The sequence below is a fragment of the Harpia harpyja genome, chromosome 13, assembly GCF_026419915.1.
Source record: "Harpia harpyja isolate bHarHar1 chromosome 13, bHarHar1 primary haplotype, whole genome shotgun sequence".
In the NCBI taxonomy this organism is placed as follows: domain Eukaryota; kingdom Metazoa; phylum Chordata; class Aves; order Accipitriformes; family Accipitridae; genus Harpia; species Harpia harpyja.
The window spans coordinates 39,534,277-39,553,271 of NC_068952.1; the positions used below are offsets into that span (position 1 = coordinate 39,534,277).

At 62.5% G+C, this 18,995-nt stretch overlaps 1 protein-coding gene across 6 annotated transcripts in view; it reads left to right on the forward strand.

Moving 5' to 3' along the window:
• The first annotated feature begins 4,605 nt into the window (after window positions 1–4,605).
• FGFR1 (fibroblast growth factor receptor 1) overlaps window positions 4,606–18,995 on the forward strand; it is a 31,354-nt gene continuing 16,964 nt past the window's right edge. For all 6 annotated transcript variants that reach the window (XM_052805979.1, XM_052805980.1, XM_052805981.1 and 3 more), the window contains exons 1-2: window positions 4,606–4,847; window positions 11,749–11,957. In XM_052805979.1, the coding sequence (XP_052661939.1) occupies window positions 11,867–11,957 (91 nt within the window). In that variant the 5' untranslated portion in view covers window positions 4,606–4,847; window positions 11,749–11,866. The remainder of the gene's footprint in view (window positions 4,848–11,748; window positions 11,958–18,995) is intronic.

The window sequence follows — 18,995 nt, forward strand, 5'->3', positions numbered from 1 at the left end:
AGAGAGGGGGCTTCCTGTAAAAGGCAGCGCTTTGCTTCCAAATCATGCCCGGGAGCTGATGCATTATCCCTGGTGTTGCTGATTTTCATGTGTTGCGTTTCCCTGGGAAAGCTGGTGTTTTGAGAGCTCCCTGCAGGGTCCTGCCGGCCGGTGGCAGGGTGGCCTGGCCGGCTGCTGGCCCTCGAGAGGGGCTCGACTTTTCTGAAGCGGCGCAGGCAAACTATGTCCATGCATCCCGGCTGCCGACCGGCAAGCCGCTGGCCTTGGGGCAGTACGCTGAGTTGTTCTCCGTGACTCAAACGTTCCGGCAAGCTGTTTGCCAAGGTCGGATAATGCACCTGGAAGTCTCTGCAGAGCGCTGAGCAAACCCTTCTGCTCAGCCGGGAGGGGAGAGCGGGGGAAAGGCAACGGTCGTGCCTTGGGGATGAGGAAAGAGGGCGGCACAGGCACAGCCGGGGAGTCCGGGAAGGGACAGGGGTGTCCGGCCTGAACCCCGGGGTCGGGCTGCATCCCACGGCACACCCGTTAACGTGAGTGCACGCTTGTGCGCGCTCGGCACTCGCCACGGCGGGGCTGGTGCACGTCCCGCGGGGAGCAGCGCCCGCGCACATGTGCGCTCTGCCGTTCTCACACGGGCTCGAAGCCACAAGCCAGCCAGCTGCCTGCAAGGAGCCCCGCACCCTGATGTGCTCCGGCCTTTTCAGGGAGAGACGGAGCTGACAAAGTCTTTGTCAGTCAGATCTGTCAGGGAAAGCTCTTTGTTCTTCAGCATTTGCTCTTGCCTCCCCCTCTCCAAACCTAAACTAGATGCATCTGCTTTTGTTTTCTAAATGCAGAATTAGGGACTGAAAAGAGCCCCTTTGTAGTGGGGAGGAGGGGAGAGCTGCAGATCTTTAACTGGGAACGCAAGGTCAGGGGGGAGCTGCTCTATTGTGCTGGGACTCTCCTCCTCCAGCTCAGCCCTTTCTGTGCCCCCTCTTCACACTCCGGTTTCCACTAGAACCACTGTGGAGATGCGGGGAAACCTGCCTGGGCGGGCAAGGGAGGACGGGCTGCTCCCCCAGTCCCAGCCCCAGTCCAGGGGCTATGCCGGTGCCCACCATCACCGCCGCTGTTGTTCCCATGCCCGACCACAGGGATGGTGTAGATTCACCCTGTGGTGGGTTTTCCTGCTTCTCGGTGCTGCAGCTGGGAGCTGGTGAGTGGATGTGGGCGGCAAAGGAAGGGCACCCCACGGCCTTGGGCTGGCGAGCGGAGGTGGGCAACCTGACGGTGCTGAGTGCGTGGATGTGCACACATGGAGCCTGGAGGGTAATATATGTGTGCACACGTATGTGTGGCCCTGTGCAGGGATGCAGATGGGACGGTGTACGTCCCTGTGGGCAGGGTACGAGGGTGCATGCAGGCCAGCAGGTACATCCCCTGCCCCACGCTCCATCCCATGCTGTGGGAGGAAGGAGAGCTTGCAGGGAAGCTGTGAAAGCTGCAGGCTCTGGGAGCAAAGTCCCCAGGGAGCTGGTCCCCAAACACCTTTGTTCCTTCACAGCCAAGACAAAACCCTGCAAGCCCTGGCCTTGTAAGCCTCTTTCTTCTCTGGCTCTTTTCTGTGTCAAGGCAGTTCTGTAGCACGCCTCCCCCTTCCCAGCCACCTCTCTGCCACTCTCTCAAGGAGGCGGAGGACTGAGACACAGCCGCCAGCCCGGGGCAGGACCGCATGTGGAGGCAGGGTCTGGACCACGGCTGCACACCGGCCATCCCAAGGCCAGGAACCCCTCTGCTGCGATGCAGACCTTCCCCTGCAACAGAGGGGACACTTCCCCATGGTGTCCGTGCCAGCCTGCTGTGGGCCTTACCACCTCCTGTCTTTCGGCAGCAGCTGGTTCACTCTGCCAGGCAGAAAGAATTACTTTTTAATTGAGAACCTGCTGCTCCCACATTAGGAAAAATGTCCATCGGCAATACAGGAAAACCCCCAGGCTCAGCCCAGGGAACCGCAGCACTCTTTGGAGGAGGCAGTGGTGTGACCAAGGAGCAGGGGAGCTGCAGCAGGACAGCCCAGTGCCCCTTCCCTCGCCAGCCCGGTGGCATGGCCTCCTCCGGCTTCCTCGTCCTGACCTGGACAGGGCGATCCCACAGGACCGAGCTGCCCATAGGGTTTGAAATGGGATTTGCTAAACCAGTGCAAAGCCCTGGGTAAGCGCTCTGATTTCCACGACAGAGTTGAGCACCGCGCAGTACCCGACGGCACGGTAAACCTCCCCGGCTGAGCGGAACCTGCGCCTTTGATGATGCTCCCCACTGGCTGGTGCTCACAGGCTGTCGTGGGGATTTGCCTGACACACGGTAAGTTGTTCAGCTGTTGTGGTAACTGAGACCTACTTTAAGTTTTTCTTAATCCTGTTCTTGATTAACTGCAGCTAAACTGAAACAAGCCCAGGTTCATGTGAAATTACCATCTGCGTTGCCTCGAAATTGCATCACCAGTGCAAATGCCTGTGTGGAAGAGCCCAGCACATCACTCCCCACCTCCCCCAGTCCAGGAGAAGGGCACGGGCCAGCAGGACCTGGTACTGCCTGCTGCTGCCAAAGCACAGTCCCCCAGCCCTCTGCCCACCCCTGCGAGTACAGGCAGGCAGTGAGCTCCAGCTTGGTCCTTGGGGCCCTGTTGCTCCTCAGCCTCAGCCATGGCCCTCGGCAGTCCCCCATCCGCTCTGGGGGAGCATTCATCTCCCCGTCCATCCTGGAGGACCTGTTCATGCTCCGTTTATGCCACCAGATGGTGACAGCTCGTGGTCACTCCTGCGCTGAGCCCCGATGCGATGCTGAGGCCAGGGATGCAGCTGAATCCTCAAACCTCCTGGGAGCAGGAGATGGTTTTCCCCATTTTCTGCCATTTGCAAACACCTTTACTTATAAAGGCCCAAGAACTGGTATCCTGTTGATGCAGTCAAGCAGAAAACCAACCCCAAAGAACAGCAGCAGCAGAGGTACAAGCCCGTCCCCCTTCTATCGCGAGGTGTTATGGTGCAATCCCGTAAGGTCCATTTCTGGGCCAACATTGACAAGCCTGGCACAAAAGCTCAGCGGGAGGCATGGCCGCTCTGGAGGAGAGCAGGGCCAGGAGCTGCTGTGCAGGGGAGCTCCCCCAGCTCGTGTGGGTGCCCCAGCCGGTCCCCCAGCAGCTTTGCTAGCAGGGCACCTTCAGCACAAAGCGGCCTGGCTCCCGGCTGTTGGGTGATGAGGGGAGGGGAAAGCAGGGGTGGGGGTGAGGGGCTGCCTGGGACGCCCCAAAGGTGCATGGGGTGAGTTGTGCTTGTGGGGGGCTGGGGTTGGCTCTGCTGCCCTGCTGTCATCGAAACACTCCCCATGCTCAGCTTGCTGGGAGAATAGCATCCCAGCAGGTGTGTTACCTTCCCCCCTTCTCCCTGTTCACACATCTGTCGTCCTGGAAAGAAAATATTCAGTGGGTCTTGGCATGGCCAGCTGAACAGTTGCCTGAACAGGCAAGAGGCTGCTCCTGAAGATGGATGCCCAGCATTTGGTTCAAATATAGCTCTGGTGATTGACAGGGCTAATTCAGCCTGTCCTCTTCCCTGTTATAACTTAATCACTTACACATTGCCTCACACATGTCTTTCACTGCCAGCCAGAGACATCTTCATTCTGGGATGCCCTGACTTGGAGTCTGACTCGAGGCTGCTCCTGTACTAGTGCTTCCCACACGGAGGCTGAACTGCCCTGCACCATCCGTGTCACCCTGAGCCGGTCCAGCTTTTGGGGGAGCTTGTCTGAGCTGCACAAACTGGGGCTCTGTGGGGTGGGCTCCCATGTCGGAGAGTACAGCAGACAGGCTGGCTACACTGGTGTGGCAATATCCCACTCTGCCCTTCGACTCGGGGACCCAGCACAGTCCCAACTGAGACTGAGCAGAAGGCGCATGTGCTGCCTGTGCAGGTAGGGAGTTTTTGGGGTGCTCCGAGTTAGAGCTGCTGTGTTCCTGCTCCAAACCTCGGTGATAGGTTGCCCGATGTACCCAGCTGGGAAGGGCAGGGGCTGCAGCAGCAGTGGTTCCTGGATGGCTTCTGGGCAGGATTTGGGTCTGGCGACCCTTTGAATATCCGCTCACAGAAAGTGGGTACCCTGGGCCCTCGCTTTGCAGAAGAGCTGGGCTGGGGGCTCCAGGCTGCCCAAAGCTCTGCCCACACCTGCAGCCTGCGTGCTGCCGCCTCTGGGCTGGATGCCGGGCGGGGAGAACAGTGGGGTGCAGCCGTCCCTTCGCCCCTGCCTGCACCACGGTGACCGAGGCTTCCCCGGTGCGACCGAGAGCAGCGGGGCGAGAGCGCGGAGGCGAGCATCCCGCGGGCGGCAGGGCGAGCGCCTGCTTCTCCCAAGCCTGGGCCGGTTTCGGGGCGACAACCGCCCGCGGAACCCCGCGGGGACCCCCGGGACCCCATACTGGCGGGAGCCTGCCGGCAGCGCAGCCCGGGGGTGACTACAAGCCCCATCAGGCCGCTGAGGAGGAGGAGGAGGAGGAGGAGGGTGGGAGGAAGGCAGGCGGGGGAGGAGCCGGGAGGAGGCGGCGGGGCGGTGCGGGAGCGGCTCAGTCCGGCGGCGGCGGGCGCACGGCGGGGACGCGGAGGCGCGGGCAGCGGCAACGGCAGCGGCGGCCGTCGGGGCGGTCGCGCCTCCGGGAGCGCCTCCCGCCGCCACCTCGGGGCCGGCCCCGCCATGGGGCGGCCGCTGTAAGCGCGGCGGCGGCGGGGCTGCGCCTCTCGCCCCGGCCGGGGCTCCCCTCCATTGTTCCCGGGAGCGGCGGGCACCGCGCCGCCGCCGCCCGCGGGGCTCCGGTGAGTACCGCCGCCGCGCTCCGGCCGGGGCTGACCGGGGACCGGGACCGGCCCCGCGGAGGGGAAGGGGGGGACGGTGGGGCAGCGCTTTGTGCTCCGCGCGGCTGGCGGCGGGGGGCCCGATCCGGGACCGGGGGCCCCGATCCGGGACCGGGGGCCATCCCCGTCCCGCGGGGCTCCGCCGCCGCCGGACCCCCCCACCCCTTTTCTCCCCCCCTCCCGGTGCGCCGGTGGCGGGGTGGCTCGACGGCGGGGGGGGGGGGACGACGACACGGGACCTCTGCTTTGCGGGCGCTGGGGGTTTGCGGATACCGGGGCCGTCCGGTGTGGTTGTGGCGGGGGGCCCCGGTTTGCAGCCCCCGGTTTGCAGCCGCTCGGCGGGCGGCAGTTTTGAAACGCGGCGGGGCCGAGCCCGTCCTTCGGGCCGAGCCGAGGCTGGAAACCTCCCCGCAGCCCCGGCCCCGGGGTGGGCAGGGGCCCGAGACCCCTCCCGGCTGGGGGGGGGGGGGCCCGGCTGGGGGCTGTTTTCCGAGTTGCCGCCTCGTCCCTTATTCCCGAAAAGTTCCCAAGCGGGAGCCTCGCGGCTTCCAGAAAGAGATGGAAAAGGAGCTGCGTTTGGTTTTGTTGAAGATTTCGGATCCTGGGGCGTTCCGGCGGTCACCGAGGACAGAGGTGCTCGGAATAACGCGGTCCTGGAGTTTATGTTTTCCCTTTGTGTGTGCAAGCTGCCCGCGGGGAGGTGGGGGGCTCCGAGAGCCTCCTTTATCCAAACTCTTTGCGGGTCTCTGGGAATCGCTCACGTTCGTACATGGCGAACGCGCAGGGAGCGCGGCGTGGCGGCCGACTACGCGTGCGATACCCAGTTAATCTGCTGGGCCGACGTGCGCAGCCCTCGGCACCGGTGTGGGTTTCAGGGGGCGTTTTCGGTTGCGGCGTTTGTGATTTTGGCCGTTGGGGCCGTGAGCCGCGGTCGCAGCCAGCTGGCCTTGTGCAAGGAAGGAGCAGAGCGTGTCCACGTTCAGGTTACACCGAGGAGCACTGAAGCCGCCTCACGATTCCCTTCTCTGCCCGGATTGTTGAGTTACTGCCCCGTGTCTTGAGTGTCACGGCTGGCTGGTGCAGCTTCCTTCCCGTCAATGTTTAAACCTTAACAGTGCGGTTTGCCCAACTGCTTGCGTTAATAAAACAGACGGGCTCGGAGGCTGCTGCTCTGCCAGGGTCCCAGCCAGAGTGAAATTGGGATTTGTGTTCAGGCGGAGGCGGTGATTTGCTCTGGCTGGAGATCTCTGGGTGCTGACCAGCTGGATGCGAGTGTGCATGCGGGGGCGTGGGGGGGGAGCCACCCTGCCTAGCCCTGGGGATGCTGCAGGAGCGTGGACCCCACGGACCCCTGCTCTGGCTAGCAGCCATTTTCCCCCACACAGGAGCGCTTCCTCCCTTAATCTCTGTGGTGGCTGGCATGCACTGTTGCCTTTTCGTTGTGTTGCTCAGAGAGGATTAAAATAAATAGTCCCTGCCCTGGTGGGGCGAAGGCAGGAGCAGCACCGTTGCAAAAGCAGCCCGTGTGCGCATCCGTTGGCTCCAGGCTTTGCTGCGCGTGAGGTGCCTGCCCCAGCCGTGCTGGGAAGGAGCCCAGGTTGCTTTGAGGTGTGAACTGGAGCTCCCTGTTTATTTATCTACCTAAAAATGTAAACCGACCTAGGAGCTGTATTGCCCCCAGCCCCAGCTGGTTTCCCTCTGTTGCCCTGGCCGCTAGAAGGGGCCACTCAACTGGGGCTGGGTTGCGGATGCTCATCCCATCCCAGCAATTCAGCTTTCTCCCCCATTGGGGACCTTCTGCTTCTGGGCACGAAGGCAAAGGCGAACAGTTGGGGATATGTTTGCTGGAGCCTCCCAGCTTTCCTCGGAGGAGCTGAATGTAGTGAAGACCTCATCCAGCCCTCTCGCAGGCTGGATAACAGGCCTCTGCCTCTTCCAGGTGATGGCAGGCTGTGGTTGTGTCCCAGTGTCCCTGTCCTCGACCAGTCCCCTCCCAGAACAGTCGGTGGTACCAGCTGGGTGGAGATTCGCGGGTATCAATGGATGCTCTGCAGGTCTGAAAATCAAGCCCTCGGGTAGGGATCCCTGAATTTGAGGATGCTTCTGAAACTGAACTGGTTTTACAGACATCTGTGGATGAGGCTGGGCCTTTCCCCATCTCTCCTGCCCCACGTGCCAAGCTCCCTCACCACTGGATGCCCACAGCGTGCAGTGAACTCAGTGGTTAGAGATACCCTGGTAGCTGTAAGGTCTTGCGGCAGGCTGCAGCACGTATGGCTGGGAAGGGTTAACGCAGTATGTGTGCCGCACAGTTGGATATTTATTTTTCCAAGCATGCGTCTGCTTTAAGCATTATAGTTTTTCCCTATAGTTACATTTGCAGTTGTGTTTGCTTTTTATTTCAGCAAATACTTAGTTCCTGACCTGAGCCGCAGGCTGGGGCAAGGAGCGCTGGGCGAGAGAAAGGCTTTTCTCCGTGTCACCCGCGAATTTTGCCTTTGGCGTGCCCTTCTTACCCAAGGGCGCCTGGAGGGCTGCTTGTGTTGAGCCTCAGAGAAAAATTGAGTCTCCTTTCCATGTTTTGGAGCTGGAGGGCATCTGTGCCAGGCAAGGTCTCCCTCTGGAAGTCACCACCTCTCCACCCCGAGGGACGCGTGGCCCTGAGCTGGGTGCAGCCCCCCACCACGGTTCTCCTGAAGCCTTGCAGACCTGGGAGCCGAGCTCAGCCTCTTCTCCCTGTTGTATTTGGCCTTGCCCTGTTGTTTTTCTGCCTCCTGTGTTACACGCCGGTTGCTGGCACCAAGGCACCCCGGCGCTCGCCTGCCTCCGGGACGCTCTGACGTGGTGGGTGCTGCACGGGCCAGCTCTGCTCCGACGGGATGGCGGCGGCTGCGTGAGCGGAGGCCAAGCTGCCCCGCTCCAGAGCCACCCAGTCCCACCGAGCCGACCGGGGAGATCAGATCCAGGGCTCCCCTGCGGGACGGCACAGCATCGCGGGAAACCCCAGGCTGAGCCTGGGCTCCGACCCCCACGGGTGCCCCAGTCGGGCACCCTGCTCCAGCACCGGCTCCTGCTTTTGGCACCTTGGATGCATTCCTGGGGATGAGCTGTGGGACTGGAAGGGGCTTCCCCGCTACACTCAGCTCAGAAACGTTCAGCTCAGGCTGCCGCCTAAGCGTGGAAGGTCCCATCTTGTGCCGTGTCCCCGGGACAGCTCAGCCTGGTGACTCACGGGCGTGGGAGAGGCGAGAGGCAAAAGTGCAGCCCTCGGGGTCCCCGAGGACAACAGGGGAGACAGGTTGCAAGAGGCTGCTTCTCCTGAACGCACGGGTGTATGAAGGCGGCATGAGAGCATCTTCCCCGACACGCGGGCGTGTGGGGACCGTGTGCCCCGGGAGGGTGCTCAGGTGGGCACAGGGGTGTCCGTCACCGCTCCGAAATAGCTCCGTGGGTGTAATGGCCAGTTGTAATTGCAGCCTCGCAGGCAGGTCTCTGAGGGGCAGTTAGCCCTGGCTCCTCTCTTACTGCTTCCATTTTTAGTTGTTTGAATCCACCCCTGAGCAGCAAATTGCAGTGTGCCGGGGCCGTGGGGAGCGGGGACGGTGCCCGGCAGGAGCCGGAGACCCACCCTGCTCGAGCTGCCGTCCTCCCGAGCAAACGGTTTCCTGTTGGGATTTATATAAAAGCTGTATAAACATGGAGAAGAGCCATGCCGTTGTTTGCACAGGTAGGAGCACTCCCCCCCGCTTTCTCACCTCCTTGCCGAGTGGGCGCAGATGAGCCCCGGGGGGGCAGGGGCAGGCTCCGGGGCTCCCTTTTCCCCTGGGAAGGAGGGAAGGGTCTTTGCTGGCTCTTCCCTCCAGCATCCACTCCTCTCCGAACACCAGGACTTCCTAGGGTGCTGCTGAGCCTGGCTGGGGGGGAGCAGGCAGGATGCTTGGTTTGACCCCCGTGTGCAGGATGCGTCCCTGCCCTACACCTGTCTGCCTTTCAGCAAAGCCGTAGCTGCTGCGACCTCCCCTTCTGCCCCGGGGAGCCGAGCATCGAGCATCGTGCACTCCCTCTGGATCTTGGCACGCGTCCTTCCCTCCCTCCCTCTCTCTCCCTCCCAGCGACTCTCCCAGACGCGGGGCAGTTCTTCGCTGCCGAGCGATCCGTATGCCACGGAAATATGCTGCTGTCGAGCCCCTGAATCAGCTGGAAGGCGCTCGCTCTGAGGTGTATCTGGAGAAGGGCTTTGCTGTGCGCCGAGCCAGCACTGACTCATTTTTCAGGAACTGCCATTTCTGGAGGCGCTGCGCTCCCCTCCCTCCATCCCTCCATCCCTCCCTCCCCTCGGCGCGGGGCCGGCTCGGGAGGCCCACGCAGACGCTCCGCATTAGGGCATGTTCCGGGGAGCATGTGCTGTCGATAAACAAAACCACTTAGAGACAGAAAATAATTTCCAGAAATACCAGAAGACTTTTTTTTTTTTTTTTTCCACGAAGAATTCTACCTCCCCCTTCCAAACCCTGATAAATTGTTAACATTCAATAACTATTTTAAAGCGCGCTGCCTGGCGCCTGGGAGCGCTGGCGCTTGGAGATAACGCTGGTGTTTGCTGGCTGCCACTTTTCCCTGCCTGACTGCTTGTGGCAATACTTTGGGTCCCAAATGCTCCTGCGCCAGCCAGAGCCGGAGCAGTTGGGGCAGGGAGAAGGCAGCCAGAGCCCCCAGACCCGCACCCTGGCTGGGTTTCCTTGGGCTGCAGAGGCTGTTCAGGGGGTCTGAGCTCCCCGGGCAGCACGCGGTGTTAAACAGGAGCCCTGTGGGGCTGGCTCTGGTGGCTGCTCAGCCCATCCGCAGGGAAAAGCCGGTGCTTCAGGCAACAGGAACGAAAGGTCTCGCTCCCTCGCTGGAACAGGAGAGGCAGCGGCCAGGGTGTCCGGACCTCCGACGGACCGAGTGCGTGGGGAAGATGAGTAGCAACTTATTACTCACTACAATTATTACTCACTGTTTTTAACAGCACATACTTTAAACGGGTGCCTTATGGCAAAAGGAAGCGCTTGTTCACATGGCAGGTTGGGAACAGCTCGGCACGGGGCTTCGGGGAGCGTCAGTCGGTTGGGAAAGGAACGGGGTGAGCTCGGGATACTCAGCAAGGGCTACGGGGCACGGAGGAACGGCTGCGCCCCGGGGAGGTGCTCTGGCCTCTGGCTGCCGGAGCCTAGAGGAGGGTTTCGGCGATGGTATCATCCTGTCCACACCCTGGTCCTTGCACTTCTCCCGGAGCATCTGCTGCCAGCAGCACCCTGGCCGGAGCAGCACGGCCGTGCTCGGGTTGTGCAATTAACTGGGCAGGGATCTCACCGGCGAGCTCTTCGGCAAAGCTCAGTGGGACAATTGACGGCGGCCAGTGTCAGGACCTCCATCCCAGGCTTCTGCGGAGTTGCAGATGTGTCGCGGGGGTGGAGCGCGGGGGTTTGCTCGCATCCACTCTGCTGGGAGCAGTTGGCCAGGGGCGGCTGGGCTTGGGCTTTGGCTCCAGCGTCCCCCTCGAACGTGTTTTGGCAGAGCTCCGCGCTCCCAGCGTGGCGGGAAGGAGGGACGGTCAGAGGGAAGGAGGGATGAGGGCCATGGAGGGTACATCCCTGGGGTACCCTGAGCCGGCATCGGGCTCTGCTGGGTCTCCCTGTGCCAGAACCCGGCTCTGACGCCTCCCCGTATGGAGCGGTCCCCTGGCAGGGAAAGGGGTCGGGGACCCGAGGGGACGGGCGGGCTGGAGAGCCCGGTGTGAGAGCTGGCAGGGACTAGAGCAAATTGCTGTATTGGAGTGAATTGCAGTATTGGCTGTGGAAGCCGGGGGATTTCTCCCCAAACGGCCGCTCCGAAAACAGCTGTCGGTGGAAAGAGATCTGCCGCACGTGGGAGCGGGGCCGAGGCGCCGGCTAACCCCTTCGGCTCCGGGAAGGCGTTTCCATAGGGCTGGCTGTGTGCATGCCCTATAGATCCTATAGGAGTTGGAGGGGCTGGGGTTTGCAGCAGGATCTGCTTTGCCGGGGGTGCACGATGACGTGGACAACATCAGATTTTGGTCTGGATACATGAGATTTGCCGCAGCCGAGTCTTGGGTGCAGCAGAGCGGGGTGCTGCTGGTCCTGGAGCACCCAGGGGTGCTGGGCTGGGTCCTGGCACTGCCTGGGGCGTGTGGGGCAGAAGATGTTGTGGAAACAAGGGAGAGAGGCAGGAGGGCATTTGCCGGCAGGCGTGCTCACAGGGGAGAAGTGGCCTTTTGGAGCCCAACAGAAACATCTCTCCTGTCCCACAGAACTTGTCAAGATTTTGAGATTATTTTTCATCTGAGGGAAGTTAAAGAAAACTAAGAAATTTCTGGGAGCTGCCACACCGTGATGACCCAGCTTGGGCCAACAGGGTTTTTTGTTTCAAAAATTTTGTGGCGTTTTGATCTGTATGGGAGTTCCTCTTTTCGGCACAACCCTAAGCGCAGGAAGAGGAAAGGAGGAGAGCAGGAATATCCTTTCCTTTAACTGGCATTTGAAAATTTCTCCCACCGTTCTGGGAAATTTTGCTGCATTCGATTCTGCTTCGCCAGCGGTTTTACTCTCGACACATCAGCGCTTTTATGCAGGAAAACATAACCCTGCCAGTCAGCGCTGGGTCGCTTCAGGCTGCGGAGGGGTCCGCGGGGACCTGCCACCACGGGTCCAGGGACATCTCGCCGTCCGGGCTGCTCGAGGAGCATCGCCTGCGATGGCGAGCACGTCCCACCCGCGGAGCTGTGCCGTGCACAAAGGGGGCTAGATGGTGGGATGTGGGGATGCACCTCACCCTGTCCTGACTCTGTTTTCCTCCTTCGCAGCTCGGAGGGGCTGACGGCCCGGCGGAGACCCCCCCCGCGCCCGCCCGGGGCCAGCCCGGTGTCCCCATGGAGTGGGAGTTGCGGAGCCCAGTCGCCGAGCAGTAGCCGCAGCAGTGGGATGTTTACCTGGCGGTGCCTCATCCTTTGGGCTGTGCTGGTCACAGCCGCGCTCTCAGCTGCCAGGCCGGCCCCGACCCTGCCCGACCAAGGTAAGACGAACAAACCGCCGCGGCCGTGCCAGGGAACGCCCGGCTCCCTCGTCCTTTGCGTTTCACTTCTGGCGATAAGATAGCCGGCCTCCCTTGCAGAAGAGGCAGAGGCTGGCGCGAGGTCCAGGCACGGGGGGCTGCAGCGGGGGGCACGGGCTCGTCCCCCGGCAGCAGCACGGGGCCGCGGGGCCGCCCGGCTGCCTTGGAGCCGTCGGCTGGTGCTGGCGGGGATGCGGCACGTGATGAGAGCAATTTGCGCGGGCGCAAAAAGGGCGTGAGCGGTTCCGGCGTTGCCCGTGGACGTTTTAAACCAGGAGGGAAATTCTGGCAAAACCTGACGTTGTTGGTTTGGAGAAGGATACAAAGCCCCGGGGGCTGTCCCCCCAGCGCGGGGTCGTTGCCTGTCACGACACTTGCTTCCCTGTGACGATCTGCAGCCTGAGACGTGGGTGAAGCCTTCTCCCACCCCTGCTTGACACTGGGGTGATCCTGGGCTCAGCAGGTGGGAACGAGAATTTGGGTGCAGGGTACCGGTGCAGACTTTGCTAGCTGGCAGCGCGTGGGCTGAACGCACCCTGCGAGACCCCCGGGATGCTCCAGCGTTGCTCCTGGCTGGGGAATGCCCACGGGGCTGGCTTCAAAGCCGGGGCTGGCTCAGGCGGTTCCTGCAGCCCTGATCTCTGCACCGCTGCGAGGCATCGCTGGGGCTGGAGAGCACGGCCCCAGACGAGGGCATCCCCCTCGCTTTTCATCACTGCTTTCCCCTAAAAGCCTTGCAAGGGCTCGTGACCCACGACGGGCAGGCTGGGGGTTTGCTCCTGCCGCAGCCCTGCAAAGCTCCGGAGCCCGGTGACACCCCGAGATGTGGTGGATGGGCTGAGTGGGTCACCTGGCCCTGGAGACAGCTGGCCCCGACAGAAAGCACTGCTCTAGCATTTCAAAGCCTTGGCCTTTCCCTCGGTGAGGCAGAGAATAAACAGACCAGGCAGCGCCGCGCAGGACTTTCTGACTTACTGCCTTTTGGTTTTAATTACCCAAGAATGTCTGGTCTGTGGGGTACTGCTTTTCTTTTTAAGGCTCACTCCCCCTTCCCTCTTCCTCCCACCAAAACCCCGAGAGGCTGATTGCTGGTGCTGCTGGTGTGGGCATGGTGCTGCGTGGTGCCCCGGTGAACAGCCGTGCTCCCCGTGCCCACGGTCCCTTCACAGCTCAGGGCTTGGGACGGGGTGGGAGCTGGCACCGGCAAGCAATGCCTGCTGCGGCTGGGGTCCCCGCGCTGGCCTCGGTGGGGGACGACTGGGTGATCCCGCCTGGAAGCGTGCCCTGATGCTGTGGCTGGCAGGCTGGCGTCGGTGCCTCTGGTTTGAGCAGCAGGTATGCTGGTCACAGACACATCCCATGAGATAGCCGGAGCTGCGCGTGGTCCCTGGGGAGCTGCAGGCTCCAGAGAGGAGCCTGGGCAGAGCATCGCTCACGGGGACCATCTCCGAGATTTTTCCACTGGCATGCTCACTCCCCACTTCTGTAAATAATACGGTTGACAGTGGTAAACATGTTTTTCTCAGGAGATTGCTCTTCCTGGAAGAGGTTTCCTGGTGGTGTTTGGGGTAAGGATGGCTCTACCGCCATCGGGAGAGCGGTGCTGCGGATCCAGACCCGGCTATGGTGCTGGGAAAGCTGTTGGGGTGCTCAAGCCAAGGGCTAATTTGAGCAAAGGTGGGTTTTGGGGTGCTTAAGGAGCCCTGCAGCCCCCGGAGGGTTTGGGGAGCCGCGTCAGGCGGCGGCGGTGGAGGAGGAGAGGTTGGAGAGGAGGGAGCTGGTTCCTCGCCAGCCTCATGCCAGGGCTAACAATAACCTCTGGAAACGTTTCCCGACACGGTTCTCACCAGGGCGGCCCAATTAGTGCCACAGCAGGAGCCCGGCTGGGGCAGAGTCCGTCCCTTGGCTTCGGGGCCGGCTGGTGGGAACAAAATGTTCCCGGCAGGACGGACGGGATGGGAAGAGCCGGTCCTGGGCCAGGACCCACAGCCGGGGCCGTGCCGCCGGCACCTTGCAGGTCGCCTGCCAGGGTGGGCTCTGGATCCGACCCTGGGGGAGTTTGGGGTCCCGCAGGGTGCGGATGGGGGCTCAGCTCCCGTGCCGTGGGGCATCGTGTCCCCGGGGCTGGGCTTGCTGTCCTTCCCCCACATTGCCGCTCACGAGCATCGCCCGCGCCGGCCAGAGAGCAGCGGCGGCCGTGCTCGAGTCCCCTCCGTGGCGGAGGCAGCAGCTTTCCTGGACTTTGTTCTGGATGTTTATGGGGTTTCAGTTTACTCCCGGTTCTGAGGCAGCTAAGCTCCCTTCTCAGGGAGCGAGTAATCCCCCGCGCCCGGCCAGCGGCCCCTGCCTCGCTGCAGAGGAGGATTTTCAATCACTGGCCCGCCTCTCCTCGTGGCATGGGGAGGGGGCTTGGGAACTCTGCCTTTGTCAAGGGCTCGCTCCGGTTACTGAAAAATCTGCAGCAAATAAAATATTAATGGGCACTTACTGCATTTTATAGTTACCTAAATTTGGAGGTGGTAAAAAACCCCTAGTTAAGGGGAAAAGCCAAGAAATTTCCATGAGCAACCTCCATTGCCTTCCCTCACAAAGCCGGTCTTTGTCTTCAGGTTAAATAGAAACCTGCAGAAAATTGCCGAGAGGATTTTTTTTCCTCTCTCCTTGTCTGCTATTGTCCTCACTGCTGTTCAGGCATTTCCACCGCTCGGAGTCTGCCTCATCCCTGCCTGGGGGGTGCTGGGGGTGCAAAGCAGCCAAGCAGGTTTTTGTGGGGAGCCAGGCACTGCTGTGTCCCTGGGGAGGGTGTCCTGCCTTGGGCAGCTCGTTTTGGGGCATGCTGAGCCCCGATGGCTGCCCTGGTCCAGCAGATACTTTCCGGGGGGATGCAACGCTCCGGAGCAGGGGGGGTTTGGCAGAGGAGCTCGGGGCTGCAGCCCCCTCCCAGTGCGGCCGAGCCCCCGTTGGGGCGGAGGGCAGAGGGCTGCCCCATTTCCCAGTGCCGCCGTCCGCCCAGCTGGCCGCAGGCTTAACCTCCCCCCGGCCCCATCTGCGGGGCCAGCGGGGGCCCTGGTTCCTGGGGCTTTGTTGTGCCCGGCTCATCCAGGGGGTCTCGCTCCGGGCCCAACAGGAGCCAAAAGTCCAGGGCTGGAAGCGTGCTCAGCCTGGGCAGCTCTGGGGACCTCTGCGAGCGTGGGGCTGTGCTGCTGCCGCCTCCTCCTCTCCCCAAATCTTGCTCAGCGTTGGCGGGAACATTGCACGTGAACCCGGGGGCTGTAATCTGTGTCCCCTGCCCCCAGCAGCAAATGTTTGGGGCTATTTGGCACAGCTGTAGCTTGGGACATGCCGTCACCGGCCACAGCATCCCCAGAGGCGGCACAGCGAGGGTCCTTGGCTTGTCCCTGCTGCTCCCTGGGTGGATGGCCGGCCCTCAGCTTTGTCCCCATCTCCCCATTTCCCTGCTGTCCAGCCCCCGCCTTGTTTTTGCAGCTCTCGGTGTTTCCCCACCCCTTGCCCCAGGGAGCCGTAGGGGATCAGGTTTGGAGGAGCTGACTCCTCGCTGGAGCCCTCTGAGCAGCTTTGAGATCCCCTGCCAAGCCGTGAAGCCTTCTGCACTTTTGCTGTTGATGGCAGCAGCCCAGGATCGTTACAGGAGCTTGGGGGGGGGCCCAGCAGCCCCCACCCACACCTCGGAGCCCTCGGTTCCCCCAGACCCCAATTGCTGCAGCCACTTGGTCCCTGGCTCCCCGGGGCATCGCCGTGTCCTCTGGGGCATCACGCTGCTGGCCTTCCCCTCCCAGCCTGTTGAGCAGGCATTGTTCCCCGCCTCCCGCCTTTCCACTCGGATGCTGTCACTCCGGCTTTTAATTGAGGAGGAAAAAAAGAAATATGAGTCTTTGGGAAAAGCGGCAGCGCTCTGCCAGAGCCTGGGCTGCAGAGCTGCCCCACGGTGAGCGGAGCCACGCGAGGGGGGTGCAGGGGGGTGTCCCTGTGTCTGGGGGCTGCCTGGCTGTCGAGCCCTTCCATGTGCAACAGCGCGGAGCTGCTCGGGAACGATGTGGGGAGAGGAACGCAAACTCTGCCTGCGCCGGCAGTGAGCCAGGGCCCAGGCAAAGCCATCGGTTATTGCAAAAAAACATAGGCACCTGCGCGGATTGGGGTGTTCACTTGTGTCCCCCAGGATGGGCAGGACCCCCAGCTGTCCCACGGCTGGGGGGAGCTGGTGGGTGACTGTCTGTGCCCCGAGCTGCTGCCCTCGAGGGCTCTTCTCTGCTGCAGAGCTCTGAGCGTGGCCGGGGGTGTCCCGGGGGGAAAGGGGTGGATTTATACTGACAGCTTTGCAAACTACCAACACGCCTGTTAATTAAGTGCTGCTTCATTTGACGTGTAGGCTAGGAAGAGCGGGAGTGCCTGGAGCAGTACATAAATCCCCCTCTTGCTGCCGGAGGAAGCATCCGGGGACCAGAGGGTGGGGAGAAGCCCGCTGCCTCCTGGGCTTGCTTGGTCAGGAAGAGCCATGGGTGCCTTGAGCCCCCCAAGGAAGAGCCATGGGTGCCTTGAGCCCCCCGAGGAAGAGCCATGGGTGCCTTGAGCCCCCCGAGGAAAAGCCATGCGTGCCTTGAGCCCCCCCAGGAAGAGCCATGGGTGCCTTGAGACCCCAAGGAAGAGCCATGGGTGCCTTGAGCCCCCCGAGGAAGAGCCATGGGTGCCTTGAGCCCCCCGAGGAAAAGCCGTGCGTGCCTTGAGCCCCCCCAGGAAGAGCCATGGGTGCCTTGAGCCCCCCGAGGAAGAGCCATGGGTGCCTTGAGCCCCCCCCCCCGAAAGAGCCATGGGTGCCTTGAGCCCCCCCAGAAAGAGCCATGGGTGCCTTGAGCCCCCCGAGGAAGAGCCATGGGTGCCTTGACCCCCCTGAGGAAGAGCCATGGGTGCCTTGAGCCCCCCCAGGAAGAGCCAGTGGTACCTTTTGCCCCTGCCACTTGCCCGCTGGCATCTCCCTGCTGCAGCCTTTCCCCAGGGAAGGGGCACCGGAGCTGTGCATCCCTCCCCGGGAGCAGCCGGGGTGCGGGGATGCTGCTGGGGGCATCCCCCCAGCACAGCCCGGCCTGGGGGCGTCGAGGGGGGGGGGGCAGCGGGGCGAGGAGCTTTTTAAATAAGAAAGAAGCCAATCCCCGCGTCCCGGTAAGCGCTTCCTGTTGGGATTAGCGGGGCTGCCGGGCATGTGTGTGCTTTTTCTTCAGGAAATACCTTCGGAAAGCCCCGCTGGGGTCTCCAGGGCAACCGGCGGCCGCGGCCCCGCGCCCCCCGCCCGCATTGTCCCCGCGCCGCTTTGTTGGCCGCTTTATTGCCGTCGCCATCGCCGGCACAGCCCGCGGCTCCCGCCGCTCTGGGGGGGCTGCACGTCGGGTTCCTCGGCCGTGTGTGCGTGCCCAGGGCTTGGGGGGGGCCACGGGCCGCACGGAGAACGGGGGGGAGCGAAGGTTAATCCGTGCCGCTTCTCTCCCCGGGGCTGCTGCCCCGTCTCCCTGGTCCCCTGCCATCGCCGGTGGGGGCCAGCCCCGGGGGAGTCGGTGACAGTTATATGCGCTCGGTGACACTCTCCATCTGGTCGATGCTCGGCTCCGCTTTCGGTTCCATTTCAAAGCTGGAATAAAGTAATAAAACCACCGCGGGCTGCTCTGGCCGTTGCAGCGTGCGTGGACTTTTTGGGCTCGTTTCAAGCGGAGGCACAATCCGCCGGGACTGGAGTTGCCCCTCGACTCGCCCAGGGCATCGGGGCTCCCCGCGAGCTGTGAACACTCCTGTCCCTATTGGGATGGGAAGGGACAAGGCTCTGCCCTGCGGAATCCGGACTGGGAAGCCGGTGCTACCTCCCCGGCGTGAAGAGTTTAAGTTAAAAAGGGAACAGCAGAGAGTTTAGATGTGCCAGACCTAACGTGTTTTGCTGCTTTCTCCAGGCAAGCGAGCAGCAAGCGCTGCTGGTATTTTGTTTGCACTCCTCACTGTTGCCCTGTTTTGCTCAAAGGGGGCTGTAAGCACCCCTGCAGCTCCCGGCCGGTGCTGCTGCAGCCTGGCTGGGGAGAGAAATTCCACCCGCTCCGGGCACTGCCCAGCACCAGTCAACATTTGCGTGACGGTGGGAGCAACCCGGGTGACTTCTCCAGAGCCTCGTCCTGCAGCGCAAGGGCAGGCAAGGGCCCGGGGAGGAGAGCCAAGCGTTTGTCTGGCTGATTAAACTTTTGCTAATGTGGCCTGCTCGGGGCTCGCTCGCGCCCCGATGGGAGCAGCCGGCCGGGCTGGCGGCGCTGTGGAGGGGCTGCACCTGGTGCCTTGGTTTAGGTTACAGAAAAGCAGAACATGAGAAAGAGACGTTTCAGGCTGATGGAGTCCGGTGATCAAACGGGCTCACCCTAATTAACATACGTGGAGGGCATGCCGGTAACACGGCTCACGCCACTGACTGCTCCCAGGCAAGGGGCAGCCCGGGATTGCGCTGCTCCTGGTGCGCCCGCTGCAATCCCTGGTTTTACGCAGGGGCTGCGTTTCCGAGAGGACTTCTGTGCATCAGCTGCCGTGCGAGCCGGGCTGCCCCGGTGCCAGCAGGGCCGTCCCAGCGGCCATGGCACCGTCTGCCTGCCAGGGTCGCCCCTCAGCAGCATCGTCCAAACCCGTGTGCTGGCCCGGCCCCGCTCCCGCCCGGAGGGTGAGCTAACCTGGACATGCTCATTAGCCTGTGAATTCGTTTTCGGGCTGTTCCCACCATGCTGCGTTTTCCGCCTTATCCCTGAGTGCCAGAGATGTGCTTTGGGTTACCAAAGGGCAGGATCCTGCCTTGCCCTCTGCCTCCCCTCTCCCGTCCATCACACTCGATGCCTCCGCGCCTCCCTGGTCATGCTGTTAATGCAAAACAGCCTCTGACTCGGAGGGGCTGGCGGAGGGGGCTGCTGCCTTTGAAAGGCGATCTGGCCACACGCCGGCGGACCCCGGCCCCCGCCTGCCCGGGCT